General features: G+C 39.6%; 1 protein-coding gene across 7 annotated transcripts in view; it reads left to right on the top strand.

The window, feature by feature from the left end:
- Positions 1 to 26,069, top strand: part of LOC117944331 (dmX-like protein 1) — a 56,771-nt gene that overhangs the window by 25,462 nt on the left and 5,240 nt on the right. For 5 of the 7 annotated variants that reach the window (XM_034870999.1, XM_034871001.1, XM_034871000.1 and 2 more), the window contains 26 exons: positions 1,380 to 1,477; positions 1,649 to 1,814; positions 2,978 to 3,106; positions 3,279 to 3,417; positions 5,260 to 6,056; positions 6,471 to 6,569; positions 6,994 to 7,161; positions 9,804 to 9,992; positions 10,529 to 10,605; positions 12,999 to 13,120; positions 14,163 to 14,420; positions 14,887 to 15,089; positions 15,439 to 15,587; positions 15,844 to 15,929; positions 16,053 to 16,254; positions 16,712 to 16,829; positions 17,215 to 17,277; positions 18,968 to 19,054; positions 20,483 to 20,601; positions 21,657 to 21,804; positions 23,145 to 23,205; positions 23,553 to 23,680; positions 24,483 to 24,560; positions 24,753 to 24,844; positions 25,024 to 25,076; positions 25,768 to 25,985. In XM_034870999.1, the coding sequence (XP_034726890.1) occupies positions 1,380 to 1,477; positions 1,649 to 1,814; positions 2,978 to 3,106; positions 3,279 to 3,417; positions 5,260 to 6,056; positions 6,471 to 6,569; positions 6,994 to 7,161; positions 9,804 to 9,992; positions 10,529 to 10,605; positions 12,999 to 13,120; positions 14,163 to 14,420; positions 14,887 to 15,089; positions 15,439 to 15,587; positions 15,844 to 15,929; positions 16,053 to 16,254; positions 16,712 to 16,829; positions 17,215 to 17,277; positions 18,968 to 19,054; positions 20,483 to 20,601; positions 21,657 to 21,804; positions 23,145 to 23,205; positions 23,553 to 23,680; positions 24,483 to 24,560; positions 24,753 to 24,844; positions 25,024 to 25,076; positions 25,768 to 25,985 (4,047 nt within the window). Of the gene's footprint in view, positions 1 to 1,379; positions 1,478 to 1,648; positions 1,815 to 2,977; positions 3,107 to 3,278; positions 3,418 to 5,259; positions 6,057 to 6,470; positions 6,570 to 6,993; positions 7,162 to 9,803; positions 9,993 to 10,528; positions 10,606 to 12,998; positions 13,121 to 14,162; positions 14,421 to 14,886; positions 15,090 to 15,438; positions 15,588 to 15,843; positions 15,930 to 16,052; positions 16,255 to 16,711; positions 16,830 to 17,214; positions 17,278 to 18,967; positions 19,055 to 20,482; positions 20,602 to 21,656; positions 21,826 to 23,144; positions 23,206 to 23,552; positions 23,681 to 24,482; positions 24,561 to 24,752; positions 24,845 to 25,023; positions 25,077 to 25,767; positions 25,986 to 26,069 lie in introns of those variants that run through there. The other 2 variants (XM_034871004.1, XR_004656550.1) reach the window with 2 other exon arrangements.

Raw genomic sequence — 26,069 nt, 5'->3', positions numbered from 1 at the left:
AGTTAATTATCAGCATCAATTTAGGGGTCTTTGCTCAAATCTTAAATGGTGACCCAGTGGCAGTCTTGTTTAAATCATAGACTGTGTATTAAAAGTCTATTAGGGCTGCAGAATAATCACATTTTAATCAAGATCACAATTTTGGCTTGCCACAATCAAATTTGCATAATTGAGCGCTGTTGCGAGTTTCTTTGAAAAGCCGATCCATCGCTCCATTAACCACTGTCTGATCACGTGCCATTCAGAGGTGTTCCCTGCACCGCGCAGCTTAGTTTCTGGATATAGACAGTTGCAGAGGATAGAGAAACGTGAGGAAAATTCCACAACAGATAGCAGTCGGTCATATTTCTATCACAAGGTTTACCAGTTAACGCAACATTTTGTCCCGTCTGCGTTGTTTTTTAGACAACAGCAGTGACCAGTGCTAGCCAGTGCTAGTTAGTGTCTGTTAGCTCATAGGGCTCTAGAGTGCAACAAACATTTTTCCTCTAGGTCGCACCGGTGCACGTAATGTCCTCGCATTGGCTGCCTCTCCACAAACGAAGCAATGTTGTTTATATCGATATGGTTTAATTTTGCGTTACACAACCCATTTCTTTTGTAAAGCCATGTCTACGTTTGGATCTCTCCTCTTACTCTCCGCGCAGCCCCGCCCCCAGTCACTCACACACGGCTCCCAGCAACAAAGACAGGCCGGCAACGGCAGCAGTCTAACCTTCTGACATTTGTCCAAAGTTTGAATCATTATTAACACAGCTGTATATTGTTAAGCAGGAGAGGCAAACCTGTATTTGTACCAGTGTTTCCGCTGGTAACTCTGCTGTTGTCGCACTCAAGGCGAAAAACACAAAAGAAGGTATTGAATGCAACTAAATTCAGTTTGTAGCATAATAGCGTGTGAGACGGAGCCTTCTGGACCCATTCAAAATGAGTCAGCCATCACTCTGAGTACGTCCATCGCACTCCCCCTCTCTCCTTAGCTCTTTTAATCAGTTATTGTTGAAAACAAATGAAGCTTTCACAGTGATACATTTTGTTTTTAATATATCCTAGGCTATATTTATATTAGATTTATATCAGATCATTTGTATTTACATGTGTTGCAGCTGTATGTATGTATGTACAACTTCAGCATAAGAGGAATGTAGCACAATATTGATGTGAAAACAGTTATAAATAGCCTATGTGACTATAAAATTTGTTTTGGTTAAAATCAACAAATCGTGATAATTAATCGTGTGCTCAATACTTACCAAAAATAATAAGCAACACATCAAGTTTGTCTCTTTTTTTCTCTCACAACACAACTGCCCAAAATCATTTTAAAGATGCTATGATGACATAAAAGGTCTATACGTTTTGTTCTTTTTCTCTGCCAGGTTGCCAAGACTTCTTTACAGAGAAACAATGATCCTCTGGATGCAGCCATATTTTATCTTGCACTGAAAAAGAAAGCAGTGGTCTGGGGATTGTACAGGTAAGCAAGACTGACATAATTTTAGATATTAAAATAAATTTGCAGTCATCACAATATGTGCTCCCTACCCTAAAACAAAATAGGATTACTATTACTATATTGATTACAGTCAGATTACTGAAGATCTATGACACAAGTATTGTTTTAAATCCGTAACGTATTTCTCTCCAGGTCTCAGAACAATGCTAAAATGACAGAGTTTTTCCGCAACAACTTCAATGAGGACCGTTGGAGGAAAGCAGCACTGAAAAATGCGTTTTCTCTGTTGGGAAAGCAGCGGTTCCAGCATTCTGCAGCCTTTTTCCTTCTAGCCGGCTCCCTCAAGGACGCTGTGGAGGCAAGTGGAAAATAGACATGACACACTGTTTGCAAGAAGCACTTGTTCCTTCAACTGCAAGGGTCGCTTGTCAGCCTGCTAAACCGTTTTTTTAATAAAAAGTCTGTAGTATTGGACGCATTTTTTTAACAATTAATAGTTAGGAGCAGTGCCTATTTTATGCGTGATTGTTGGAATGGCTGTTGCTGTTTAAAAAATGTTCATACTGGCATTAGTATTTCTGGCATTTCTTAGGGTTAGGTAGGTTAAGCCACAAAAACACACTCTCTATCTTTTTGCTCACATATCAAGAGGGCTGCTTCTGGTCATCTTGTTTGCTTAACTTTATTCATCAAGGTTATTTCTTTTTTAGAAAGTCCCTGAAGCAATGAGCATCATTATTTCATCTTTAAGCATTTTAAGGAAATGAGTGTCACCCCGGCAAAGGGCTATCATTGACTTTGTTTAGTCTCTCTAGCTGGAAGGTAATCTCATTGAAATGCACCTCAGATCTTCAGCTCACTTTCCATTTGTCTTGCATTGCCAGACCAATTTCCACAGAGCTGCGAAGTAAGGTCAGGCTCTACCACTGATTCATTCCAGGATAGGAGAAAAAAATGCTCTGGGTTGTTTGCATTTCTTTTAACCAATCACAATCATCTTTGGCGGTGCTAAGCTCCAGACACAGCAACGCTGCACCTGCAAAATAGTCTCGGGAAGAAACTTGTTTGAAAGGAACATTTGCACCCCGCAAAAGAAAACACCATATGCAATTAACTAAAGATAGCTGTTCACACAATACAGTAACATGACCTATTTCAAGGTGCTCTAGGCAATGAAAAGCATTTGTTGCCCTCAGGTGAATTTCTGAGGAAAGTCTTTATGACCGAAACGTAGTGTAATTAAGTATTTGCAAGGCGTAATGGACAGTGCAGGTTTTCTTTAACAAATATTGCTGGTAACCTTTGCCTTTACTGATGCACCTGCCCCAGAAAAGAGGTGCGCAAAAGTGCTTTTGAATCAACTTTTCAACAACTAAACAAGAATGCCGCAACTATTGAAAATGTCCAACATTATTTGTCTGCGTCTTGTCTTAATGCACCACATTCAGGCCTGTGCCAATAGCTCAGAACCATTTTAAAATGAGAACCGACTATTATATCTTGTTTTATTTCCTCCTCCAGGTGTGTTTAGAGAAAATGCAGGACCTACAGCTTGCCTTGGTGATCTCTAGATTGTATGAGTCTGAGTTTGAGATGTCGTCCACCTACAAAAAGATCCTTCAGAGACATGTTCTGGGACAAGACAAACAGGTGCAGAGTTTGTTTACAGCCTTCACAAGCTAGTGTTTATACCCTGTAGTGTTTATACCCCTGAAATATTTACTATTTAATCAAACTACCCAGTGTTTTGACTCTCCAGTATTTGTTAATTAATACATTGCAGAACCCAGAATAAGCCATTGTAATTCTCTGTATATGTCAGATTCAAGCCCACCAAGACCCCTTCCTGCGGAGCATGGCTTACTGGGTCCTGGAGGACTACAGCAGAGCTTTGGACACTCTACTTGAGCAACCTGCTAACAGCACCAGCTCTGGGTCCGCTGAGAGCAAATGCAATGCAGGTAAGTCTGCAGTGCTCTGCTTATTTTTTTTTTCTATACTTCAATGCAAATGTGAAATTAAGAGTACAGTTTACTACTGTAAACATATATTTTTAGAATTTTAATTTGAAATTTACCGCAGGCGCAAGTCCACTACCGTATTGTTATGTACTTTCCAAGTTTTCAGATCATGACCATGCACATCTTTGTTGTCATTCCCACATTTTTATGCATATATCAGTTGTACTAGAGTATACAAGAGAACAAAACCAAGGCATTATTTAGACAAATTTCATATGTGCTCCATGTTTTGGTTGCTATAATTGATTTAATAATGATTTTATAATGATTTTAAGTGTTGGTCATTCATAGCAATACTTTGTAAAAAATCCTATTATGTTTCGTCATAAAAAATAATTTATATAATCTTTGCTAAACTTTTCTCATATTTTTTTAATAGGATTGGTTGTATTTCCCACCAAACTTTTTACAATACCCTGATAATCTTTGTTTCAAAATACATTGTATTTATAAATGAAAAAACACCATTTAGCTAGAATCTGACATTGTATATAATGTGTACTGCCAGAGGCCTTAAAGATATCTCAATACCGTGTTTCAGGCCCGCTAAATGCTGCATTGCAGGTAAAAACAGTGGGGTAGACTATACTGTAAGTGCTGCAGATTGTGCTTTGATACTGTGATGTTGAATCCGCTGCTTTTGCAAAATGGCTATTATAACTATTTTTAGCCCTTTAGTATGTGAAATTGCAACTGCAGTAAGTAACTGCAGTGTACTGGTCACAGAAGACCATTTCATTGATTTAAATTTACAAGGCTTGCATTATGAATAGAGGAAGAACTGAACTTAATATGAGCCTCACATTGACCTACGAGCCAAACCAGTACCAGATTTACGTCCCAGTGCTACATGTGTTTCATAAATAATTAAAGCTGCAAGCAGCGTTGGACGGGCCCTTGCTAATGTGCGCGTGTCTGGGTTACTGGTGGACGCCGCTACTTGCAACCGTGCATTTGTGCGGCTTTCAGACACTTGCAAATCGTCACCAATGAAGATGGAACTCCCTAATGAGTTCAATGATACCTCACACAAGACCCTACGTCATACAGTTCATTATCTGTGAAAGGGGGGCGTGGCGGAATCATAGGGGGCGGGTCAAACCATCACCAATGAAAAAGGAAGTCTCTGCTGAGTTCATTGATACCTCACACAAGACTATACCTTAAATGGGTCACCGGTTATGGAAGCTGGCATGGCTTGCGCATAGGGGGCGGTCCAAAGCATCACCAATGAAGAACAAACTCTCTGCTGAGTTCAATCACACCTCACACAAGACTCTATCTTAAACGATTCAAGTGTTTTAAATTTGTTCAAATTTGGTGAGGTTTTTTAAAATGTTAAGCCCCCAAATGAGCCCCCGACTTGTTACGTCCGGCTCACAGACCACAAAAAAGTATGGAGATGCACAGCAACGGTGACAATAATAAAGTGACATTTATTAAATAATGTTGCAAACAAGAGCATGATGAGGTGTGATTGTCAGTATCAGTGATGAATGTAGGTGGATGGATGTAATGGAGAATGTGACGTGCATGTTGTCAGTAGTTAACAAAGAGAAAACTTAAACAGAGAGAAAACATGTTGGTGTCCTGTGTGTATACAATAGTTAATATATAGTTATGAGGAATAGTTTAAATTTTCTCACATCGCCACAGGCTTTGCTCCCCTAGTCACTGTATCCTCCCAATTTAACCCACGTGGCTGTGGGGTTGCCTTCTTCCTCCTTCCCAGCTGTTGTGGTGGTTCTCACATCAACATCTTCCTCTTTATATCTATGACAGGTTCCTCTTCTGTGTCTGCATGTAATCCTGAGGTTTTCAACTTTTACACCTACCTTCGTACCCACCCACTCCTCCTTCGCCGCCATTTCGGCTCTTCAGACAAGGCTAAAGTTGGACTGACCGCTGAGGGTCGCAGGGCTGACTCCATCAGCCTGGAGGAGAGGAAGCTGTTTTTCACAGCTGCATATGCACACCTGCAATCTGGCTGCCCCATGCTAGCACTTGAAGTCCTCTCAAAGATGCCCAAAGTCCGCAAGCATTCTAAACTCCCCCACCAGGAGGATACAAGCACTGCTGCCGAACTCAGTGTTGAGAGCAAGAATGGCCAAACGTTGGAGCCGGATTGGTCTCAGCCGGCTCTAAACGGCTACGAGTCAGACACAAACAGCTTATCTAACAGCCGGTCAGATTCAGTGTTAAGTTTTGACTGGAGCCAGCCTTCATTGGTGCGTGCAGACGAGTCACTGGAGCTGAAGTGGGATATTGACAAAGATGATGATGACAATGAAGAAGAAGATGAGGATGAAGAAGAAAATAAAAATGTTAAGAGCGGTAGAAGTGCAGATAGCAGCAGTGTGTTCCAGGACACACAAGATGCCATCTCACCATTAATGGAGACTGTGACAAGAGAAGACTGCAATGACTTCCTGGATCCATCTAATGACACCTTGGCGGCCCAGCTCAAGTTTACTGCCTGCTTGAAGATTATGACCAATGAGCTCCGGACGCTGTCGACGGGGTATGAACTGGATGGAGGGAAGCTACGTTGCCAGCTCTACCAGTGGTTGGAAAGAGAGGTAATAGCACACACATATTTAAACACTTTTACAGACTTAAAGGTCAAATCCCAAATGTTTTTTTAGTCTAGATGTCATTATAATAGCCATCTGTATGGTGTATAGCATAAGTCTGGCTGCAACCTTAAGTTCACTAGATAAAACATTTATAACTTGCTTTATAACTCCCACACATCTCTCCTGTCTTCATGTTCACTGTTTCAAGACTTGATCTCTCTGTGTGCACTGTCAGTGCATATAAACATCACATTGGTAAAAAGAATCCAGTGGTCTTCTCTTACTAATTTATTTTGTTGCATTTTTCATTTTGGACATTTGGTGAAAAGTTTTGATTTCATTCACACGCATGCAGGATAAAATCCTTGTCGATAAATTGGTTTTAAGAATTGCTTTTTTTAATTCTGTTTAACCCAGGTGGTTGCTCTCCAGCGTTGCTGCAGCTACAAGCCCTTCTTTCCAGAGCTGTCTGCCCAGGGTGATGCCCCTATTTCTGGGTTGGTGGAGGAGGAACAGGTGGGTGTAGATAGCTGTCGGTTTCTGGATTTGTCAGATGTTTATGATGAAACATGCAACACAACAGCATAGCGTGTCTTGACATAGCTTGAAAAATTGTAAATTGAAAAGATTGTTGCACCCTTTTTCCTTGGATATATATCTGAACTCTTACTAACATGCTGCAGGCAGTTTCCTCTATTTCTGCTTTAGCAGAACATCTAACTATACATACATACCCTTGTGCAGTACACTCACTCTGCACAAGTTCAATTTCAAAGACCAACTAGGTATTTATTGTTAACAGAAAACATGGTTGTTTTTAGCATACCACTAGGGGGCCTTTGATTAAACGTTAGCCAGTTGGATAACTTTGGTTATTTACAAGGACGTAGATTGATTTGTGTATAAAACTAATAAAGTATGTACTGTATTTGTTTTCCAGCCCGGGAGTCCTCGTGGTGACAGCCAGAGGAGTAGGAGACACTGGCTGCAGAGCAACCAGCACTTACTGAGGATGTTTTTGAGCTACTGCAGCTTGCATGGCTCCCACGGTGGAGGACTGGCCTCGGTGCGCATGGAGCTCATATTATTGCTTCAAGAGTCTCACCAGGTAATGAAAACATGTACAGATACACATTTATAGTCACAGACAGACACACGTTTCAGTGACTGTACTAACTAGTTTAAGGTTGCTGGTGAAAGTGATAAAACAATTAGTCAGTTAATTATAAGCCCCTTGAATACCAACTTTTGATAGATACATTGGTTAAAGTTTTGGTGATTGGTAGTCCTGCAGTCTGCTTGGATTTTCAAATTAACATATAAAGAATGAAATATGATTGATCACTAAATAAATGACACAAAAATATGTTTGCATTTGTTTACCAGTCAAATAATCTCTAAATGAAAATTAAACTAAATGTATGGTATTTGGCGGTATCAGAGCCAATAGTGATATTAAAACTTAAATAGAGTAGAAATTGAAAGAGTATATGAAACCAATTTTTGGAAGTGATAATAGATTATTAACTCTGTTGGAAGCCACATATTGATTAAATTAAAAGGAAAATAACGGGCGCCTGGGTAGCTCACCTGGTAGAGCGTGCAACCATATTTACCATATGATCAATTACAAGGGTTGTACTCAAGAATTTAGTTTTGTTGGATTTCTAGGTGATTCTATGGGGATTATAGGCTGGGCAAAAATAAGCATTGGCATTACAGTGGCAAATTGTGGGAAATAAGTGTTTCTTTCATGTACAGTATGTTAACCAAAATAAAATTATTTATTATCAAAGTCAATTTAAAAGATTGATAAATATACATTTGCCAGTTACAGCTTCACAGACACTTTGCCTTGCCTCTGTTTTTCTTACTATACAAAATAATACAAAGGATGTTGGTTACTTATCAAACAAGGTGAGCATTTTTCTGGTAACTTGTGATGACAGTGAGTTGAGAAATTTTTAAATGATAGTGAAAAATAACAGTCACTCAGAAGTTTGTTTTATATTTACAACCAGGACATTTTATCATAGACAAGTGGTACATTTGATGACACCTTCCCAAACATTGTCTGTCAGAGGCTCCGGGCACAACACAAACTAAATGGGTTATTTTGTTGTTACTAATTACTTAAACAGGAGCAACAGAAAATTATCGTGTACAAAAATATTTATTTTGCAACACAAAATACAGAAAAATAACCATCAACTGCATATACATGTAAAAACATTTCCACTGGCAACTAAAGCTGCGGTGTTATCTAACTTATTATAAAGAAAAGACGCACACAAAGCCATCTGAAAGATTGTCCTAAGGCAACCAGATTCCCAAGACACACACACACACACACACAGACCCAAATATTTTGCACTGGCGATCGTCTGCACACCTCCAATAATGGGCTGGCAGGTTGGGCTGACTCTCCAAACTCCTAGGGGAGGTTCTGCCTTAGGCTGACTATTCAAAGGTTGACGTACATTTTATGAGGTAAACAACTGAATCAACCGGCATGGAAACAACTTTTTTTCACTTTTGGCACTATCGACAAACACTGGGAGATTTTGAAACGAAAGAGGTTTCTTTTGTCCTAGCTCTGGTCCCCTGATTATCAAATTTCTCTATTGTTTTTGAAGAAATGTCTCTATTTGTAAGCTCCAAAGTGCTTTTGTTAAGTAGGTTAGTGACAACTGAATGTGATTCATCAAGCGTGACGAACATAAGCCTGTGGTACTCTTCCACACAGAGAGTCATGTTAAAGGATCTAGTAAACTAACACAAAACCAGGTACCCCTTTTATTGCCTATCTCTCCTTTTTTTTTAGCTCTTTAAATGTCATTCTCACACACTGGAAAAACAAGTCATGCTCTCTCTAAGAATGGGATCATCTATGACTTATTTTGAGTCAGCAAAAGGGTCTTGTTCTACAGATCAAAGCATCAAGTCCCTTTTGTGAGCTGTTTCATTTACCCTCTTAAAAATGAGGAAGTGGAATATATCTTGTCTATTTTTAAAAGTGTACTGTGGTGTGAGTGTGTCATGTAGTTATGTATATTTCAGTTCAATTCAATATGCTTTGTTGGCATAAGTGTAAAAAAACAATAGTGCCAATGAGCTATAAAATGAAAAGGTACAATTCAAAAAAGCAATGAATGTCCACAGATATAGGTGTGATAAGTCTAATGAGAAGTGTTCTTATTAAACACTAAACACGTACCTATTTTTTATTTACTAGTGATAGACCGATTGTATTGGCATCGGCCGATACGCGGCTGCTGCGTTTGCCAATAATTGTTTTCCTGCCGTTGACAGGCAGCTGTCCACAGGCAGCTTTGTGTTGCTGGAGACGCTGTAGTTCGCGTTCAGACCATGCACTGTCCCTCCACCACTAGCACCGTGGCAGTCTTAAATTACAAATCAAGCACTTTATTTCAATGGCTACTTTTCAGGTTTATTGTTTTCTTAAATTATTTAAATGTGTTGACAAAGTACATTTTGTGATGACCTGGTTATAATATGTCAGCAAGCAATGCATCATCAAGGCTGTGTTGTAGATGTTGATGAAAGTCTTTTCACAGTTAACCATTTGCAGTGCACTCATCCATATGATGCACATTGCACACAGAAGTAATTTGGTGGATATGAATGTAACATGATTGCAGTAGTGACACTGATTGCTCATTGTAACGGCAGACATACTGTAATGACTGAACCCACGTTTTAATGTTTTACTCTTCTTTCTCCCAACAGGATGACACCATCCAGTCTGCAGTGATGCCATGTCAACCAACTTCTATTCCTCTTCTGATGGCTTGCACGGCCAACGTAAAGACAGTGGTTGCCAATCCTATTGTCTACCTGACTAACATGGCTCATGACATCTTGCAGACCATCAATTCACTTGACTCTCCTCCACATCCCGATGTTGTTAACAATGAGGTAAGGCAGTCTCTGGTGTCATGCATCCATTTCCACTTTTGGTACTGTTGATTGCATAAATGGACTTGGTGTGTGCAATGACTCACATTCAAATGTATGCATTTGTAAAAAACTGAGAAGTTTTTAGAACCTTGATTTAAGTGTCCAAATCCGAGCAGATCTAACAGGTGATATTAGCTTATAGTAGATTTGAAAGGAATTGCAGTACCACCTGGTATTAAAATTCAAATATAGTATATTTCGAATGCCTGTAGAGTAGTGGGATCCAATCACAAGCTTTCACTCAAGACCCATATAGAGACAAATTCTGTTGCTAGGTGTGAACACACGTAGTAATTGCTATCCACTTATCGGATCAGATCACTCAGGACAGATTTTAAAACCAGGTGAAAACTCTAACAGATATGTAAAAGATGTGTTATTGAGGTAGTATTTGTAGTAGTATGTTATATTGTGTATCAGTGTTCTTTTAGGGCTGTTTCAGTTGTATTCCTGCACTTTCAAACACACATTTTTTGATTTATCCCTTATTTCAGATCTATGTGATGCACACGTTGGCTGCCTCTCTGTCAGCTTGTATATATCAGTGTCTGTGTGATGGACACACCCACAGGTAAGTGTCCCAAGCAGCCATTACAGGATATTAATTCCTAGGCTGTCATGTTGCAGAGACCGTCTGACATATCAGCAGCTTCATCGGCAATGTTCATCTTGCAAGCCATAGTGCCATAGTGTTCCGCATGTTCAAAAGAACAATAACAAAAAGACGTTGCCAACTGTTAAAAGCGTGGAGGCCACTGAACTTAGCATTTACGGTTTTATTTATAAGCTGACGTAACAGTGGAAATAAGCAAATTAATTTGGGATGATGACGAGGATAGGGAAAAAGAGAGACACATATTTAGTTATGACTTCTTCTTTTTTGTACGGAGGTGTGTGTGGATGCAGAGCCAAGAGTGGTGGGATCGCATCGCTAATGATTCCGGCCAGCGCAGGATTGTGACAAATGACATTAAACTGAACAGGGATATGACGTGTGAAACTAGCTATTGTAAAATAAACAGATTTGAATCACATTAGAGCAAAAAAATCTGAATTTGGTCACTCTTGCAGGCAGTCTTAATGTAGCCAATCAACTTTAATACATTACAATCCTTGAGCTATTGTCAATCCATCCATTCTTTAATAGGATTTGGGCATCTATGGAAAATACATCTTTGCATTTCCAATAAACCCAGTATTTACAATAAAAAAAGAAGCTTTTATTCAGCATGAGTCAAAAGGGTATCTACATTGCAGCATACTTTTTTTTTCTTCTTTTTTTTTTTCACCACATTCACCTTAACACGACCCCAAATAACAGCACCAGCAGCCAGTGGATTATTTAACTATCAAGAGTGATCTAACTTTGTTTTTCTGTTTTTAGCATTAGCATTTAAAATACTGTTAATTTGCATCTTCTGGCTTTATTTGTGTGTGTGGGTGTGCGTGCGAGCGTGCGTGCGTGTCTCTGAAGGTTTTTAAACTTATTGGAGCAGAAGAATAAGAGATAAGGGGGAAGGGACATGAATACTGGTAACCAAGCAAGAAGGTAATGCACACACACTGTGTTTATGGAAAATCATCTTAGCATGTGCTTTAGGCTGCTGTTACAAAGCTCTATATTGGTGCTATATAAAACATGGAAAGAAACAAATGTGCTGGAAGTTCGCAATACAAAATTATTACAGTCTGTTTCGATTGTGTAGAATGATTTATAAAGCTTGCTCTTTCTCATTCTCATTGTAAATACTTAATTCGATTTTGGAGTTCGACAGATGGGAGGAACATTTTTTATTTAAGATGTATATGTACCATAACTCCCAATCACTTGGACAACAACCCAGTACAATTTCAATTTTGGATGTGTGACTGCGTGTGTTTAGCTCACAGCTGTGCTGCCATGTGAGTTCCTGCGACTGTTCTGCCAGATTGCTTGTTATTGTACAGAATCATTTTTACTTATGCTTGACCAGACTGGGACCTTTAAAGCCACAGTGCTGTGACCCCAGAGATACAATTGCTTGTATCAACTAAATGTGTCAAAACGTGACTAAAACAGTCTTTTTTTTTTTCAGAGCAACATCTCTGACCTTGGTATTTAAAACCTCAAACACTGTGATTAACACACACATACACACAGTGCCATCTATATACGATGGCCCTGTGTGATATAAACGCTCCAGGTGTACACGGGTTTGATGAAATTGTGCTTCTATTTCTTCCTCACGAGTGTAAGTGAGAGAGTGAGTTTAGGAGAGTGTGTACATTTTTTTTTAAAGTATTTCAGGATCTAGGTTGCGGGGGTTGAATGTTGCCGCCAAGCTGACAGTGTTTTGATATGTTCTGCTCATTTCTGTCTGTCATCATGTTAACTTCAGTTTAATATAGTGTACTGTACTTGTACATTTGCAGTGTTGTGTGTGTGACATAATGGATTCAATTTGTTGTGAGAAGTGAATTAAGTCCACAGTGACTGCCACTCCTTCTGTATCATGCTTTTAGATTCTTTTTGATGTAGAGACAGTTTTTTTGCAAAAACTTGAAAGGGGATGTTTAAAACTAAAGAGACTCCCTCGCGCACAGAGCATCACATATTCTCTGTAAAAACTTCCTCGGCAATAATCCAAGGTTTTTGTGTGCGTGGGTTGAAAAGCTACTTGACATAAGAACGCAAGCACCGATGCTTTCTTCATCACAAAGCTTTTCTTCTCTGTAACTAAACAGCATAGATAGGTAGTTAACCTGAGATGCAGCCCACAGCTTGGCAGCGGTGCCTCTTACTTAAAAAACCTCATTCCAGAATTCAGAACAAAGCTAAAACCTTTCAGGTAAAACATGAAGATATATATGTACACCACCACTTACCTAATATTATAAATTTCACTTTTCAGTCCTGCATTTCATGTTTAATGTGTACCCTCAACTCGTACTGACTCTGTGGTTGCTTTCTTTTGTCTCCCACAGCCATGTGAACCATTTCACAGGAATCGTGTATCAGAGTGTTTTGCTGTCTCAGAAGCAGCCAGTCAGAACTGTCAGCATGGATGAGTCTGTTCAGCCCAACACTTCTCCTGCACAGTGGCCAGGTAAATCAGCCAAACGAAACATGTTTGCCTAAATGAAAAGAAACAAAGCATATTTTTTCAAATAGTGAATAAGTAAAAGACAATGTGTTTGTCCGTTTCTCAGTACCTACCAACTTCCCTGCCCTGTCTTGAGCTCTGAGCTGAATACTCCAAGCCCTTTCATTCCTACTGAGGATGTGAATCGTTAAAAACTGGTCATGAATATATAGTTTAAATGAAAAAAAAATAGACCCAACATTTTCCTGAAACAGCTACGCAGTGTACTTAAAGGTGCAATACGTAATATATTTACTGTATTGAATCAAAAAAATTACCACAACATGTCATCAGATATTAAGGAAGCACGATAAGTTGAAATACCGTCTTTTCTGAAATTAGTGCTAATGCCAGTATTTTCTTCTTTGAAATGTCCGTTCCTTGACAGAATTTCTGTTTGTCTTTTGGCCAGTGTGTTGTTATCATCTGCCCATTTTGACAGCCAGGCCGGTTTACCAGATATACCTCTAAAAACGTAAAACCAGCTCGCTATAGCTGTGACGTTAGTACAGCCGTGATGCTAATTTTCTCCTGAACAGGTAAGCATTTAGCTTCAGGCTAATTTACAGCTGGGACCGGCCTTTTTAAGTCATTTCAACACTTGTGTACACACATTGAATTAAAAAGAGTACTCAGTTGGGTACAGAGCTCCACATGAGCACAGGCTTTTATGAGTGTCACCATAGCAGCTTCTAACGTTAGCTACTCTGCTGTGCTGTGGGGTGATGTCTGGCTATGTGAGACAAACGTCTAGCAACATTGTTGCGGATGCTGCATTCTCAACCTTGCCACCTCCGTGAACTTCTTGTCTGGGGAGGAGGGGCCGGGGAGATGACTCTCTCCAGTATTTTGAATTTAGACTGCATTGGGATTGGATGTTTATCCATCTTTTCAACCTTTTCCTTTTAACTAAACCTTTTAATGCATTCATCAGTTAGTTGACATATATTGACTATTCATTCTGCTTTCTGTTTCCGCTGTCCTTCCCTCTCGTCCCTCTCTCCAGGTATAGCCTCTCTGATTCGCCTGTTGAGCTCAGCAGGCGAGGAGAGCCAGCCAGGCTTAACTGTGCTGCTCTGTGAGATTCTGACTGCTGTCTTCCTCAGTCTGTTTGTTCACGGCATGGCCACTCACTCTAGCAATGAACTGTTCCGCATAGTAGCCCACCCCCTCAACAGCAAGCTTTGGGTGACAGTATTTGGAGGAGGCGCCCGGAGCCCTGTCATAGAGAAACCAAACAGCCCAATGAGAACACCCCCACCAGGTAATTATGGATTAGTTTGGACGATCTATTTTTCTTTCTGACAGGGTCAGGGTCAGCCTGAGTGGCTCTCTGTGGGGGTTTTCTTTTGGAGGTGACCCAGTAGTTAAATCAAATCAGTGCTTCTAGATTAATTGGCTTCCCGTCTGTAGGTCATAGTGAAATCCATCAACCTATTAGTGTGGGAGCTGTTTCTCTCACACCCCGTCTGTGGTACTCTCTCGTAGTAGAAAAAGAGAAAACTGATGTAATGCTACTGTAACACCTGTTTATTTGTCAAAATTTCAGTATTTTAACTAATGTTTTAATTTTAGGAAGCTGATGTAATAGTCATCACCAAAAAGAGCATGTCAGGCTTGTCGTATGTACTGTATACGATGTGGCAATGCAATAGTGGGTAATTCGGGTGTGATGGCTGCTGAAATCATAGAAGCCGCAATTTAACAAACACTTTCTCTCGACACCCCAGCCTCACCAAGTGGCTCAGAAAGGAAGTCCAGGCGATTCAGGCTTCTGTCATCACGCAGTGGATCCAAGGAAGAGTCTGGAATAGAGCGGGGGTGCCCCTCTATTCCTAAAGATGACCACGTAGTAGAAAATGAAGCCACCTCCATCTTTAAAGAACGATTTGTCCCTCCAGAGCTCAGCGTTTGGGATTACTTTATCACCAAGGTAATCCAGAATATCAGTCAGTGACCCCAAAACACATCTAGTAAAACACGACCCTTTTATAAGCGATTCTTTTCTAAAGTGATCTAGACTGATGACTTTCACTGGGATCATGTTACATATGCAGAGTTCATGTATAACAGTATTAATACCTTTGACCAAATGGTTGTGGTTATTGTTACTAAACTGGAAATGTATGATCATCTCACTAGGTGTACCTGCTAAAATATAATAATACATGAACTAAAGCTAACTGGTAATGAATGAAAGCAACAACAATATCTTTTTTGTTTAGCTTAAACAGCATGGGCCTCTGTCTTATTCATTGTTGTTGTGTTCTTGTGTATTTTAGCCTTCACTGCCACCATCAGAAAACAGAATTGAATATGACTCAGAGGAGAGCCAGGGCAGTCAAGATGAAGAGGAAGATGATTGTCAATATGAAGATGTGTTTGACCCCAGCTCTCCGCAAAGAGAGCATTCAAACCACAATTCATACAGGTAATGACGCATGACTAAGTGGATATTACTGCTAAGAGGGACTCATCTTCACCTCAATTCGTGCTGTCCTGCATGTCTTTACTACTGTTTGTGTCTTTCCACTTTCTCTTTATTTGGTTGTACTAATTCTACATTTTTGTCATTCAGTCTGAACACACTTTTATTCCCCCAGTTTTTTAAGGGAGCTTTGGACCCATTTAGAGTATTTATGTTCAAAACTGTAATGTGATTTGTAAAGGCCTTCTTTGCCCCTCAGTTGGTGTTTGATGCGTCTGGCAATGGTTCAACTGGTGTTGGTCAACCTCAAGTCCTTTTACCCAATGGCAGGATATGATCTATTAGGTAAACGCTAAAATACACCACACACACTGTTCTGTACAAACTGCCAGCATGTATATAAAGGCCGCCCCATTTCACAGTGCCTGTCTTAGCTAATAATTGCCTTCTTGCTTCTACTTAACACAGAACTGCCTGTGGGCTCTCCTCTGTGTCACGCTGTGCTGAAGACACTGCAGCGTTGGGAGCAGCTGCTGCAGAAAAGGCTGGAGATTTTCGGGGGCCCCCCTTCCAAGTACATCTCCAACCCCCTCCAGGATGAAACCGCCGCACCGGGCCCCGCCCTGCTTAGACACAAGGCTCTGTTTGAACCATCCAACACCCCTTTCAGGTACCACCATGAGCTCGGGATCAGTAAAACAAGGAAAAATAAAAATTATGAGAAGATTGAAACTAAACGAATTGCTTTTATTTAGATTGGATTTGAAGTTTGTCAGACTTGGTGTTTTTTATGTTTTTGAGGATTTTTTTTATTTATCGTTTTTGTATTCACTCAGAGCCTTAGAAAAGGTCATGTTTTTGTCTAGATAAGGCAATTAACTTTATCCTTTTATGATGTCGCCTTCAGCTTGTAAACATCATGAATTAATGGTGCTGTTTAATTAATTGCAGTTTAGCCTGCAGCACCTGATATATCTGTACAACACATCCATACCACTAAAATGTATTTAGAAATGGCACAAATCAGAAATGATGTCTTCTAAAATATTTTGTTGTTGTGCTCCAGTGAACTAATGGAACTGATTGAATGAGTGTTAGTATTAATATGCGGAAGTTGTTATTTTCAGGACTAGTCACCATTCAGCACTGCCAGAGAAGCGTCTGTGGCAGTTTTTGGTCAAGCAGGAAGAAGTTCAGGAGACTTTCATAAGAAACATCTTTACCAAGAAACGGGACACAAATGAGGTACACCATGTTCACACACTGCCAACCCACTGCACAAACTCACTTTATGTTGCACAGCTAGCATAGCCATCGAATTATGATAAAATCCACGTATCTTTATCCACCCCCAGGCAAACGGCATCCTTATTGCTTTTACATCCCTGTTGACGCATTTGTGCTTTTTTTGTTTTGCATGCCAACCTCATGAATTATTACGGCCTCAAGTTGCATGTTAATGCTTTATTACAATTATAGCACTTTGTTTGATTAACAGCATAATAATTCAGTTTGACTGCATGGTTCATCACTGGTTGTTGTTGTCTGCTGTATGTGTTTTGTGCGCGTGTGTGTTTGTGTGTGTGTGTATGTGTGTGACTACCCTGTGCTGCTTCCCCAAACATTAAAGTTGGGTGAGGACCAGACTGACAATGTGAAATGTTCAGGGATGGAGGAGACAGGAAACTATCAGGTACTACTTCTTCAAAGTGGCTTATGGTATCGGTTGGGATGGGCACCAAATCTCAGTACCAACATAGTTGTCAGAAGGACCAATTACTGAAAACAAAAATCCATATTGACATGAAGTGATTTGATTAGATCATTACTCTTGTGAACTTAATCTTCGATCTGGTATATAAAGTTGTTTTTTGAAGTGTGCGTTTATATTCAGTAAGCAAGGTACTGGCACTGATATTTGAAAATAAATCAAACATACCCAGCACTAGAGGTGGGACAAACATTTTTGTCTAATTAATAATTCATATTTTAATAAGAAAACATGCAATTTTCTTGTTTTTGTAGTGACATGCAGACAAAATGCAGAACATACTTTCAAATTCATGTGGTCTCAATTGATGAAAGAAAAAATGTAAACTGTATGATTGGAAACAAAGTTTACAAGCATGCTTTGCTTTATTTAAGAAGCTAAACCTGTAATTAAAATGATTATATGGTGAATCATTCATACCGCTCTCTGGTAACTCTAAACAAAAATGTGATGTTTTTATTAATAATAACAGTACTTCTGATTTTTCAAGACCCATGAGTATCCAATATTGTACTTTGTTTTCCTACTTAACATCACCATACTGTAGTGTGGGTGGTACCTCTCCAGTTGATAAGATATGAGAACATGCACATCTTGTGCCTGCTATTTGCCTCCTACAGTAGAATAGCAAATGTGGCCTGTCAGATAAAATCTAAGAAACATCTGAAACACGTGATCTTGGCATAAGTACAGTACGCATATTTTCTGGGCCATGTACTCTGAATGTCACTGTTTGATATTATTCTTGCATTTAGCTCATCTATGTGAATCCATAAATCTGAAATTGCACTGTACACTGATGCATCATAGAGGTTTCTAATCTTCTGGCTCTCGCTGTGAAAGCTGCCATGTTGTACTGTAGCAACTTCATTTGGCTCTGTTAATTAACCCAGTGTCTCAGAGGACAAGCTACAGCATGGAGCTGAATAGCTTCTGATTAATGGCCCCAACACTGTCGCAGTGAATCTGCACCCCACAGGCATCATGTGCTTGGCGAAAATGGCAAACCACCATCTTTAGATTTTTGCAAGTCAAGTTTTACTTTATTCCATTTGACAGAAATAGACACTGTCTTTTCCACTTGAATGCATGCAGTATAGACTTTAATTTAATCACATGCTCAAGGGATGCCTCTCATTTTGAGTAACATAAAAATGTTACATCTTTATACAATGTACATAGCTACAGTATAGCCTACTCTGCTGCTGCAAACCCCCCCTAGGAGCTCTACGGTACATGCTTAGTCTCATTGCTCTAGGGTTGTTGTGCTCATGCTATCTAATGGCACTAACCCAGTTATGTTGTTAACAGGGTGGCCTGATGCACCTAACATGCCCTGTCCTAACCTCTAAAGGCAAGACAAACAAACACATAAACATAGTGCACAAATTACACAGTATAAAAACAAAGAGTGAGCCTTGGCTCTCTTATAGCATCCGCTCTGTTTTCTTCTACGGCAAACAATTTGACATTGCTTCTCTATTATGTAGGGAAATGTACTGTGTCTGAAGTATTGGTTGTTATTTGTCTGCAGGAAATTGTTTTTCCAACGTTTCAACTGTAATGATTCAATCTCTATGGTGGTGATTTGTGTGTTTGTTCCTCTGTGCAGACTGAGACGGATCTGGGCTCTCCGGGAGGAAAGGCACGCATCATCCACAAGGAATCTGACATCATCACAGCCTTTGCCATCAACAAGGTAACTCTTTTACACAGATATCACTGAACAACACAAAATCATCTGGAAAAAAAAAAGCATAGTGTGTTTCCAACCATGGACTTCATTGGTTTGTCAGTTTATCGGGCCAATGCTGCTCTTTTTATTTAAACCTCTGAATGTCCAGCTCCAGTATGATGTAAGGGATTTAATTTGTTTGGTACTGTAATAAGTACTGTGGAAGCCAGTGAGGTAATCTCTGTATTTAAGTTATTTAGCGTCATTTAACCTTCTGTGGAGTTGATCCATTAACCATTTATTGTGAAGCACACACGTAGCTATGAAATTCAACTTCAGATATTTTCTTTTATAACATTTTAAAGCTGCTCTTATCAGTATTTTAATACTTACAGCGGGTCAAAGGACTATCAATTATAGAAGGGGTTGATTATTGTGAAAATCCCACAGAGAAGAGCTGTAAGGAACACTTTAGCATCTTTCAGTTCTTTGTTTGGGTCTTTTGGATAGCTTTACTGTTTTGGTTCAAGTTCACCACACTCATCAACCTCTTTTCCAGCAGGAGCTGTTTTTAGCAAACAATCTCATATTAACCTGCTGTACACTATCTGCCCTTCACCAAACAGCTGACAGACAAAGTTAGCAACTAGCCTTTGTACATAGTGGAGCATTTAGCAGCTAAACGGACACATTTTTCGAAGAGATAAAAAACTGAGCTAAAAGGAGAGTGAATATTGGACTAAACACAAGCCTGAAAATAAAATAAATGTTATAGTTGCTCTGTACTGCTTAATTTGTAAATTGGCTGTGTTTTCCATTTTAATTTCATAAGGTGATAATATGTTAGGGTTGTGTGTCCCCTAGTTGCAAAAAAAAAAAAACCTTTAGCCTACCAGTGCATGATTACAATGCTTTCTAGTATGGTTAGACAGATGTGCCACAAGCCAAACAAAAGTTGTAATAGTCTGAATTTCAAGTTTTAAACTTTGGGGGATTTAGAAACAGAATTTTTTAATAAACTCATGTCATAAGCTTCACTTTGACCAACAGATTAAGAGCACACAATATAAATTCAAATTGAATATCGAAGTATTTTGGCCAGTGACACATCTGTTACACCATGTCCTTGCACCTTTTGATTCGAGCCCGTGATTCCTTTGTTAGGAAGAGATTCATACTGTGATACTCTTGAATGTAGCTTTTTATTTTAAGGGAAGCTGTGATGCTGGCAACCAAAGGAAGATGCATCTCAGGTCGTCATTAAAAACAAAAAGTTGAATGGTTTTGTGACCTTAGGCAGAATGGAGTTGGAAAAAAGTCTTGGTCTCACTCTTGTGGACATTCTTGTCCAATTTTGCACACACATTAAGCCTCATCCTATTTTCCCCACACTTATCCTTTCTGTCACCCACCTCTCCATTTCCCCACTTCCTGTCTCTGTCTGTCTCCCAGGCAAATCGTAACTGTTTAGTCATGGCCTCCACCCATGACATTCAGGAGTTGGATGTGTCATCCATCTTGGCCACACAGATCTTGACATGGATTGATGATGATGATGCAGAAGCCAAAGGGTAGGAGACGTGTGTGTGTGTGTGTGCGTGTGTGTGTGTAATGCCTTTCATATTGGAGATAATGATCACATACAGTACATTAGTGGGCAGGGGGAGGAGCGTGTGCGAAGTACAGATACTTGTGTTAAAAAATACTCTGGTAAAAGTAGAAGTGCGGATTCAACTTCTTACAGTACAGGATTGTATAAAAGTAACCTTGCAAATGACAACCATTTTTTTATGCAAAGCTACCTGGACCACACAAATGTTACTAGAGTGCAAGCTGAGAAATGTATGTGGACATGGAAAAAAGGCTTTTTACATTTTAAATGGATGTCTGCCACTATGCCTAAAACATCCCATATACTGTGTGATTATTGACAGACTGGGACTCCAGGTTAATAAGATTATGACTGAGTAGCAAGATATCAATTCAATTGGGATTCTGTGTATATTCCCATCCAATTAGATTGAATTCGGTATTGATGATGCAAACAATAATCGCGGTAACTCCAGTGAAATTATTTGAAACTTGTTTCTGAGGACTAGATTAGGACTGTATTTAAAGCTGATTCTGGTTTCCAACTTCACCCAAGTGTGTCTTTTAAAACACGGATGGAGACAACTTCTCTCTTTTGATGCTTTAATACAATAAAGCATCAGTACAAATCTTTTCTCTCACTTTATTTCTCAGTGTGACGTGCACCCGCTCACGGTGTGAGGCATGTGTCCTCGCTATTCTCAGACATGCACTCACAATCACACCTAATAGATGACCTTTTGTACAAAACTAAAGTAACTAGTTAATTTTGTAGTATTTAAGGAGTAGAAAGTACCGATATTCATTTAAAAAAAAAAAAAAAAAGACTAAAGTAAAAATATCTGAAAAATCTACTTGAGTACAGTAACAAAGTATTTGTACTTTGTTACTTCCCATCACACAGTGATGACATTGATATTAATCTATTTTTAACTACGGTGTTTTCCCAAACATCTGCAGTATTCCATTTAAGATTTACTGAGAGTTACTGTCATGAAAATACATAACATACCTAATTTTCATTCCGTCTCTGTAGTGCTTGTAGTGATGACTTCCTGGTGGTTCATGCACGTGATGACTTTACCGCCCTCCACGGCACCACACCGTACACTCACAGTAGCCCCGGCACACCCATCCACATGCCGTGGCTGGGAGGAGTGCAGACAGGCCGCGGTGCAGCTGTGGTGAGATCTTAACCCGAAGTTGTGGGTGTTTATATTGCCCGAACAATTCGTCGGCCCCACACCTGCTTTGTTTGTTTGTTTTCTGATCTGTCTCAGGGCCATGCAAGCTTTCTTCATTGTTTTTGGCAGTTAACTGCCAATTGTTTACACTTCATACACAAAGCTGACAGCCATTTACATAATGATAGCTGTTTCTTGCAGCCCTAATGTTTTTGTTTCCTACGTTAATCTTTGCACAGTATGAAAATACATGTAAAGTCTAATTAGTTTAAAAAAAAATTATTTTAAGTTTCTTGCAATAAAAAAAAAAGATTGCTGTTCAGCAGCCAAGTCTCAGGTGACGGTTGGTAGTGCAGACTGTAGAGTTATGCACATGTAGCTCAAGTTGTGGTCACAGTTGCAACCAAAAAAATTGTGATTGGTGTTGTGTGTTGCTCTGGATCTGCCCTTTTTTGTACTCAAAGCAAAACCCGCGAGCTGTTCAAATGATTTTAATTAATAATTTATCTTTTCTCATTTTGTCAAAAGCAGCAGTTGCTGCTAACATTAGCTTCTCTCATTGACTTACAAAGGAACAAAGATGTTGCTGACTGCTAGAGCTTGGGAGAAACCAGGCTTAAACCTTTATACTTTTTTAAAAAAATTTTATGGAAACGTCATATATAAACTTTTACTGAACAATTTTGTTAGTTAGCAGTGCGGGGTGAGATAGACTTTAATTCTGGTGGTAGCGGTGTCTTTAAATTGATTCAGTTGTGAGTCATGTTTTGTTGGAAATAACCAGCTCGCTTGTTGCTCTTGATATGCAGACTTGACAGTAAGAGCCAATCTGCATCGTAATTATTTTACTAACCAGTCAGACCGTGTGCTCAAGGTTGGAGCAGAATACATTTACAGACAATAATAAATAAAATCTTTGCCAGACATTGCTATTAATTTCTGCTTCTCTGGGCCACCAGTCAGGAAATAGTAATTGAGCTATAATATATTAAGACAATTTATTCTATATTCTGATAGAGCAACCATAAAGGATTATGGTAAATATGTACTTTGGCATAATGATTAAGAGTTGCATTTTTTAAGGTGATACAGATGAGGCCCTTTCAGTCTTGCACCTCGTTATATAAATAAAAGGGCCTTTTTCATATTTACATAAAAGTGAATGACAATCTATTAGTAACAAGCCATTAACAGCAATGAATTTATTACATGTGTTAAAAAGTAAATAGTATATAGTGTTATATTGTTTAAATGTTTACAGTCACATAGTTCCCCAACAAAGTTCTGCATTGTTTTCTGCTAATTATCTTCTTCTCCTCCTCTTCCTTACGTTCTCCCAGATGATCAAGAGAAATATTAACAACGTGAGAAGAATGACCTCCCATCCCACACTGCCTTACTGTAAGTACGACGCTTGATGTGTCTCTCAGTAGAAGAGTATCCACCTCTTAAATGTGCCATAAAGATATCATTTTTCTCGTGTGTAAAAGTGGGACGATAACCTAACCTCAAAAGTTCATCATATATAGATATTTAGCAAAGTTTGATTAAGAAAAGACTGAGTGAGCCCTAGTTGTATCTTCCACTGCAGAGTGGGGATTCACTGTGAGGTGTTCTAAACGGTTTACTCCATAAATTATAAAGTAGATGATTTTGTGAGCAAAGAAATGCCCAAACCTCATGTTGACCAAAATGCTCATGGAGATTAACTAGAAAAGGAACTGAATGGCACTTTATCTGTTTTTCAGACCTGACAGGAGCTCAGGATGGTAGTGTCAGGATGTTTGAGTGGGGCCACTCCCAGCAGATCATCTGCTTCAGAAGTCCAGGCAACTCCAGAGTCACCAGGATACGATTCAACCACCAGGGAAACAAGGTCACAAAGACCCACTCGTAATATGAACAGTATAATTAAACAGGCAAGGTGGCGGAGGGGGGTGTGGCCTTGACCAACTGTCACTTTGCTCATGTGAAAGCCATGATGTCTCTCTCTCATGGGTGGGCCAAATTCTCTGGGCGGGCAAAGAAGAGAGAGGGGAGGTAACCTCTCTCCTTATGACGTCATAAGGAGCAGATTCCAGATCTGCCCATCTGATCATTTATTTTCTTAAAGGCAGAGCAGGATAATGGCTGCCATTTCTAGCCACTGGGGGACCCTAGGCAGGCTGGGGGAACTCATATTATAATGTTAAGAAAACTCATTAAGTGAAATTGTCATGCCATGGGACCTTTAACTACCATGATCCATTATGATGTGAGCCTGTCAGATTCAGCTACATTTTCTCACTTTACCATTTAGGCATGAACCACAGTGGGGAGCTTGGCTTAAGCACATTTTGTTCTCCAGCTGAGTGATTCAATTGCTCTGAACTCAGGCACTCGCCTCAAGCTAATAACTTTCTCAGATGGTGCCTCTTCTGTGCCAGTACCATCTTATCTGCCTGTTCTGGCCAAAAAAGTGAAATATGCTTTGAAAGAAAAAATTGAAAAGAGAGGACAAGCATTGCGATTTTAGTTATGTAAGTTGTGCTGGAACTTATGAGATTGTTGACGTGTTTTGGAAGACAATTTGAGAACCATCGGAAACACCAGAAGGGAAAGGAGGTTCTCAATGGGTGTGCAAACACAACAGGAGTCTCAGCAAAGTCTAACATCCGCTCTCTGAATGTTTTGTGTAGTTCGGGATCGTCGATGCTGATGGAGGTTTGAGTCTCTGGCAGACCAACACAAGTGGGACTGCACCTAAACCATACCTAGTAAGAAACTCACTGAGCTGATCAATTTGCTACCTTTTTATTTTTCTGACATGTTTGTTTTTAACTTTGTCTGTCTAGACGTTCTTAGTGTCCTCCTGCTTTCTTCCTGTCATGCTCATTTTTGTTTCTTCTTCTCCTGCTCCTATATTACTGTCACTATTAGTAACCGTCTTCTTTGTTTCTCTCTGCCAGACGTTGCAGTGCCACAACAAGACAGCTAATGACTTTGTCTTTGTGGGCTCCTCCTCCCTCATTGCCACTGCAGGTCTTTCAACAGACAACAGGTATGAGACCTTGAAGGAGAATTTTGTCTCCAGTCATCTTGAAAAATTCTCCTCCCGCTTTAATTCTATTTCATGAACTGCTAATTAAATGCTGAATCATTTCCATTCAACTCCACTGTCCTGTGACCAACAGTGAAATGTGGGAATGGATAGTAATTTGGTAATTTTTGATTCCACAGGAATGTGTGTCTATGGGACACTCTGGTGACTCCTGCAAACAGCCTTGTACACGGTAAGATTTAGCACAAAAAAACCATCAGTTTCTATCTAACGGCCTCTTTCATGAATCAGCTGAGCCATCTGCAAACATTTTGATAATTATTGAATCGTTATTTTTTCTTAAATGTGAAAATGTGCTTTCATTAATTAAGTATTCCATAGTATTAAACTGACATCTGCATGGACTGAAGGGCATTTGATTTGCTATTTCCGACATTTTGTTGAACAAACAGTTAATCAATTATTCAAATAAATAATGTCATATTAAATCATCATTAAAATAAGCATAATAGCTCTAATGTAACATGTTTATGTAAAAAAAATGTACATCAAATAGCAGATGAAGAAAGAAAGAAAGAAGTACTTATTTTTTGTTGTGGTAGTTTTGCTTTTTGTAAGATGGTCTGCAGTTTAGAGCAGACAGGAAACGAGGGATGATGAGTGGATAACGACCCCGGCATGATCTGCACATGGTTCATTGATCATTTGAGAACATAATTTAATTTAATAGTGAAAATAATTGTAGACTGAAGCCATATATGTTACATTCTATATGTGTTAAATGGCACCGTATTGTTTCCCTCTCTGTGCTCTTGTTTTTATTTCCATCCCTAATGCTTCTCTAAATTCTGGGCCCATTCCCTCTGATTCATCCATCTTATTCTCCTTGATATCCCATCTTTCCATTTTCTGTCTCTCATCAGCTTTCTGCTGCCATGAATCCGGAGCGACGGTGCTCTTGATGGCCTCCAGGCAGCAGCTGCTTATCACCGGTGGGAGGAAGGGCTGGATTAGTGTCCTGGAGCTCGCCCACAGGCACCAGCGTCAGAGCTTCCAGGCCCACGACTCGCCGGTCAAAGCTCTGGCTGTCGATCCGACTGAGGACTGCTTTATCAGCGGATCAGCTGAGGGCAACATCAAGGTATTTTAACTGGTTAATTCATGCAATTAAAAACATTTCTATTAAATAACTATGACATTTTTTTTTGGGGGGGGGGGGGGGGGG

This window comes from Etheostoma cragini, chromosome 5 (assembly GCF_013103735.1).
Source record: "Etheostoma cragini isolate CJK2018 chromosome 5, CSU_Ecrag_1.0, whole genome shotgun sequence".
Classification (NCBI taxonomy): domain Eukaryota; kingdom Metazoa; phylum Chordata; class Actinopteri; order Perciformes; family Percidae; genus Etheostoma; species Etheostoma cragini.
Note: the sequence above shows the minus strand (reverse complement) of the source record. Positions and strands in the feature narration are given on the sequence as shown.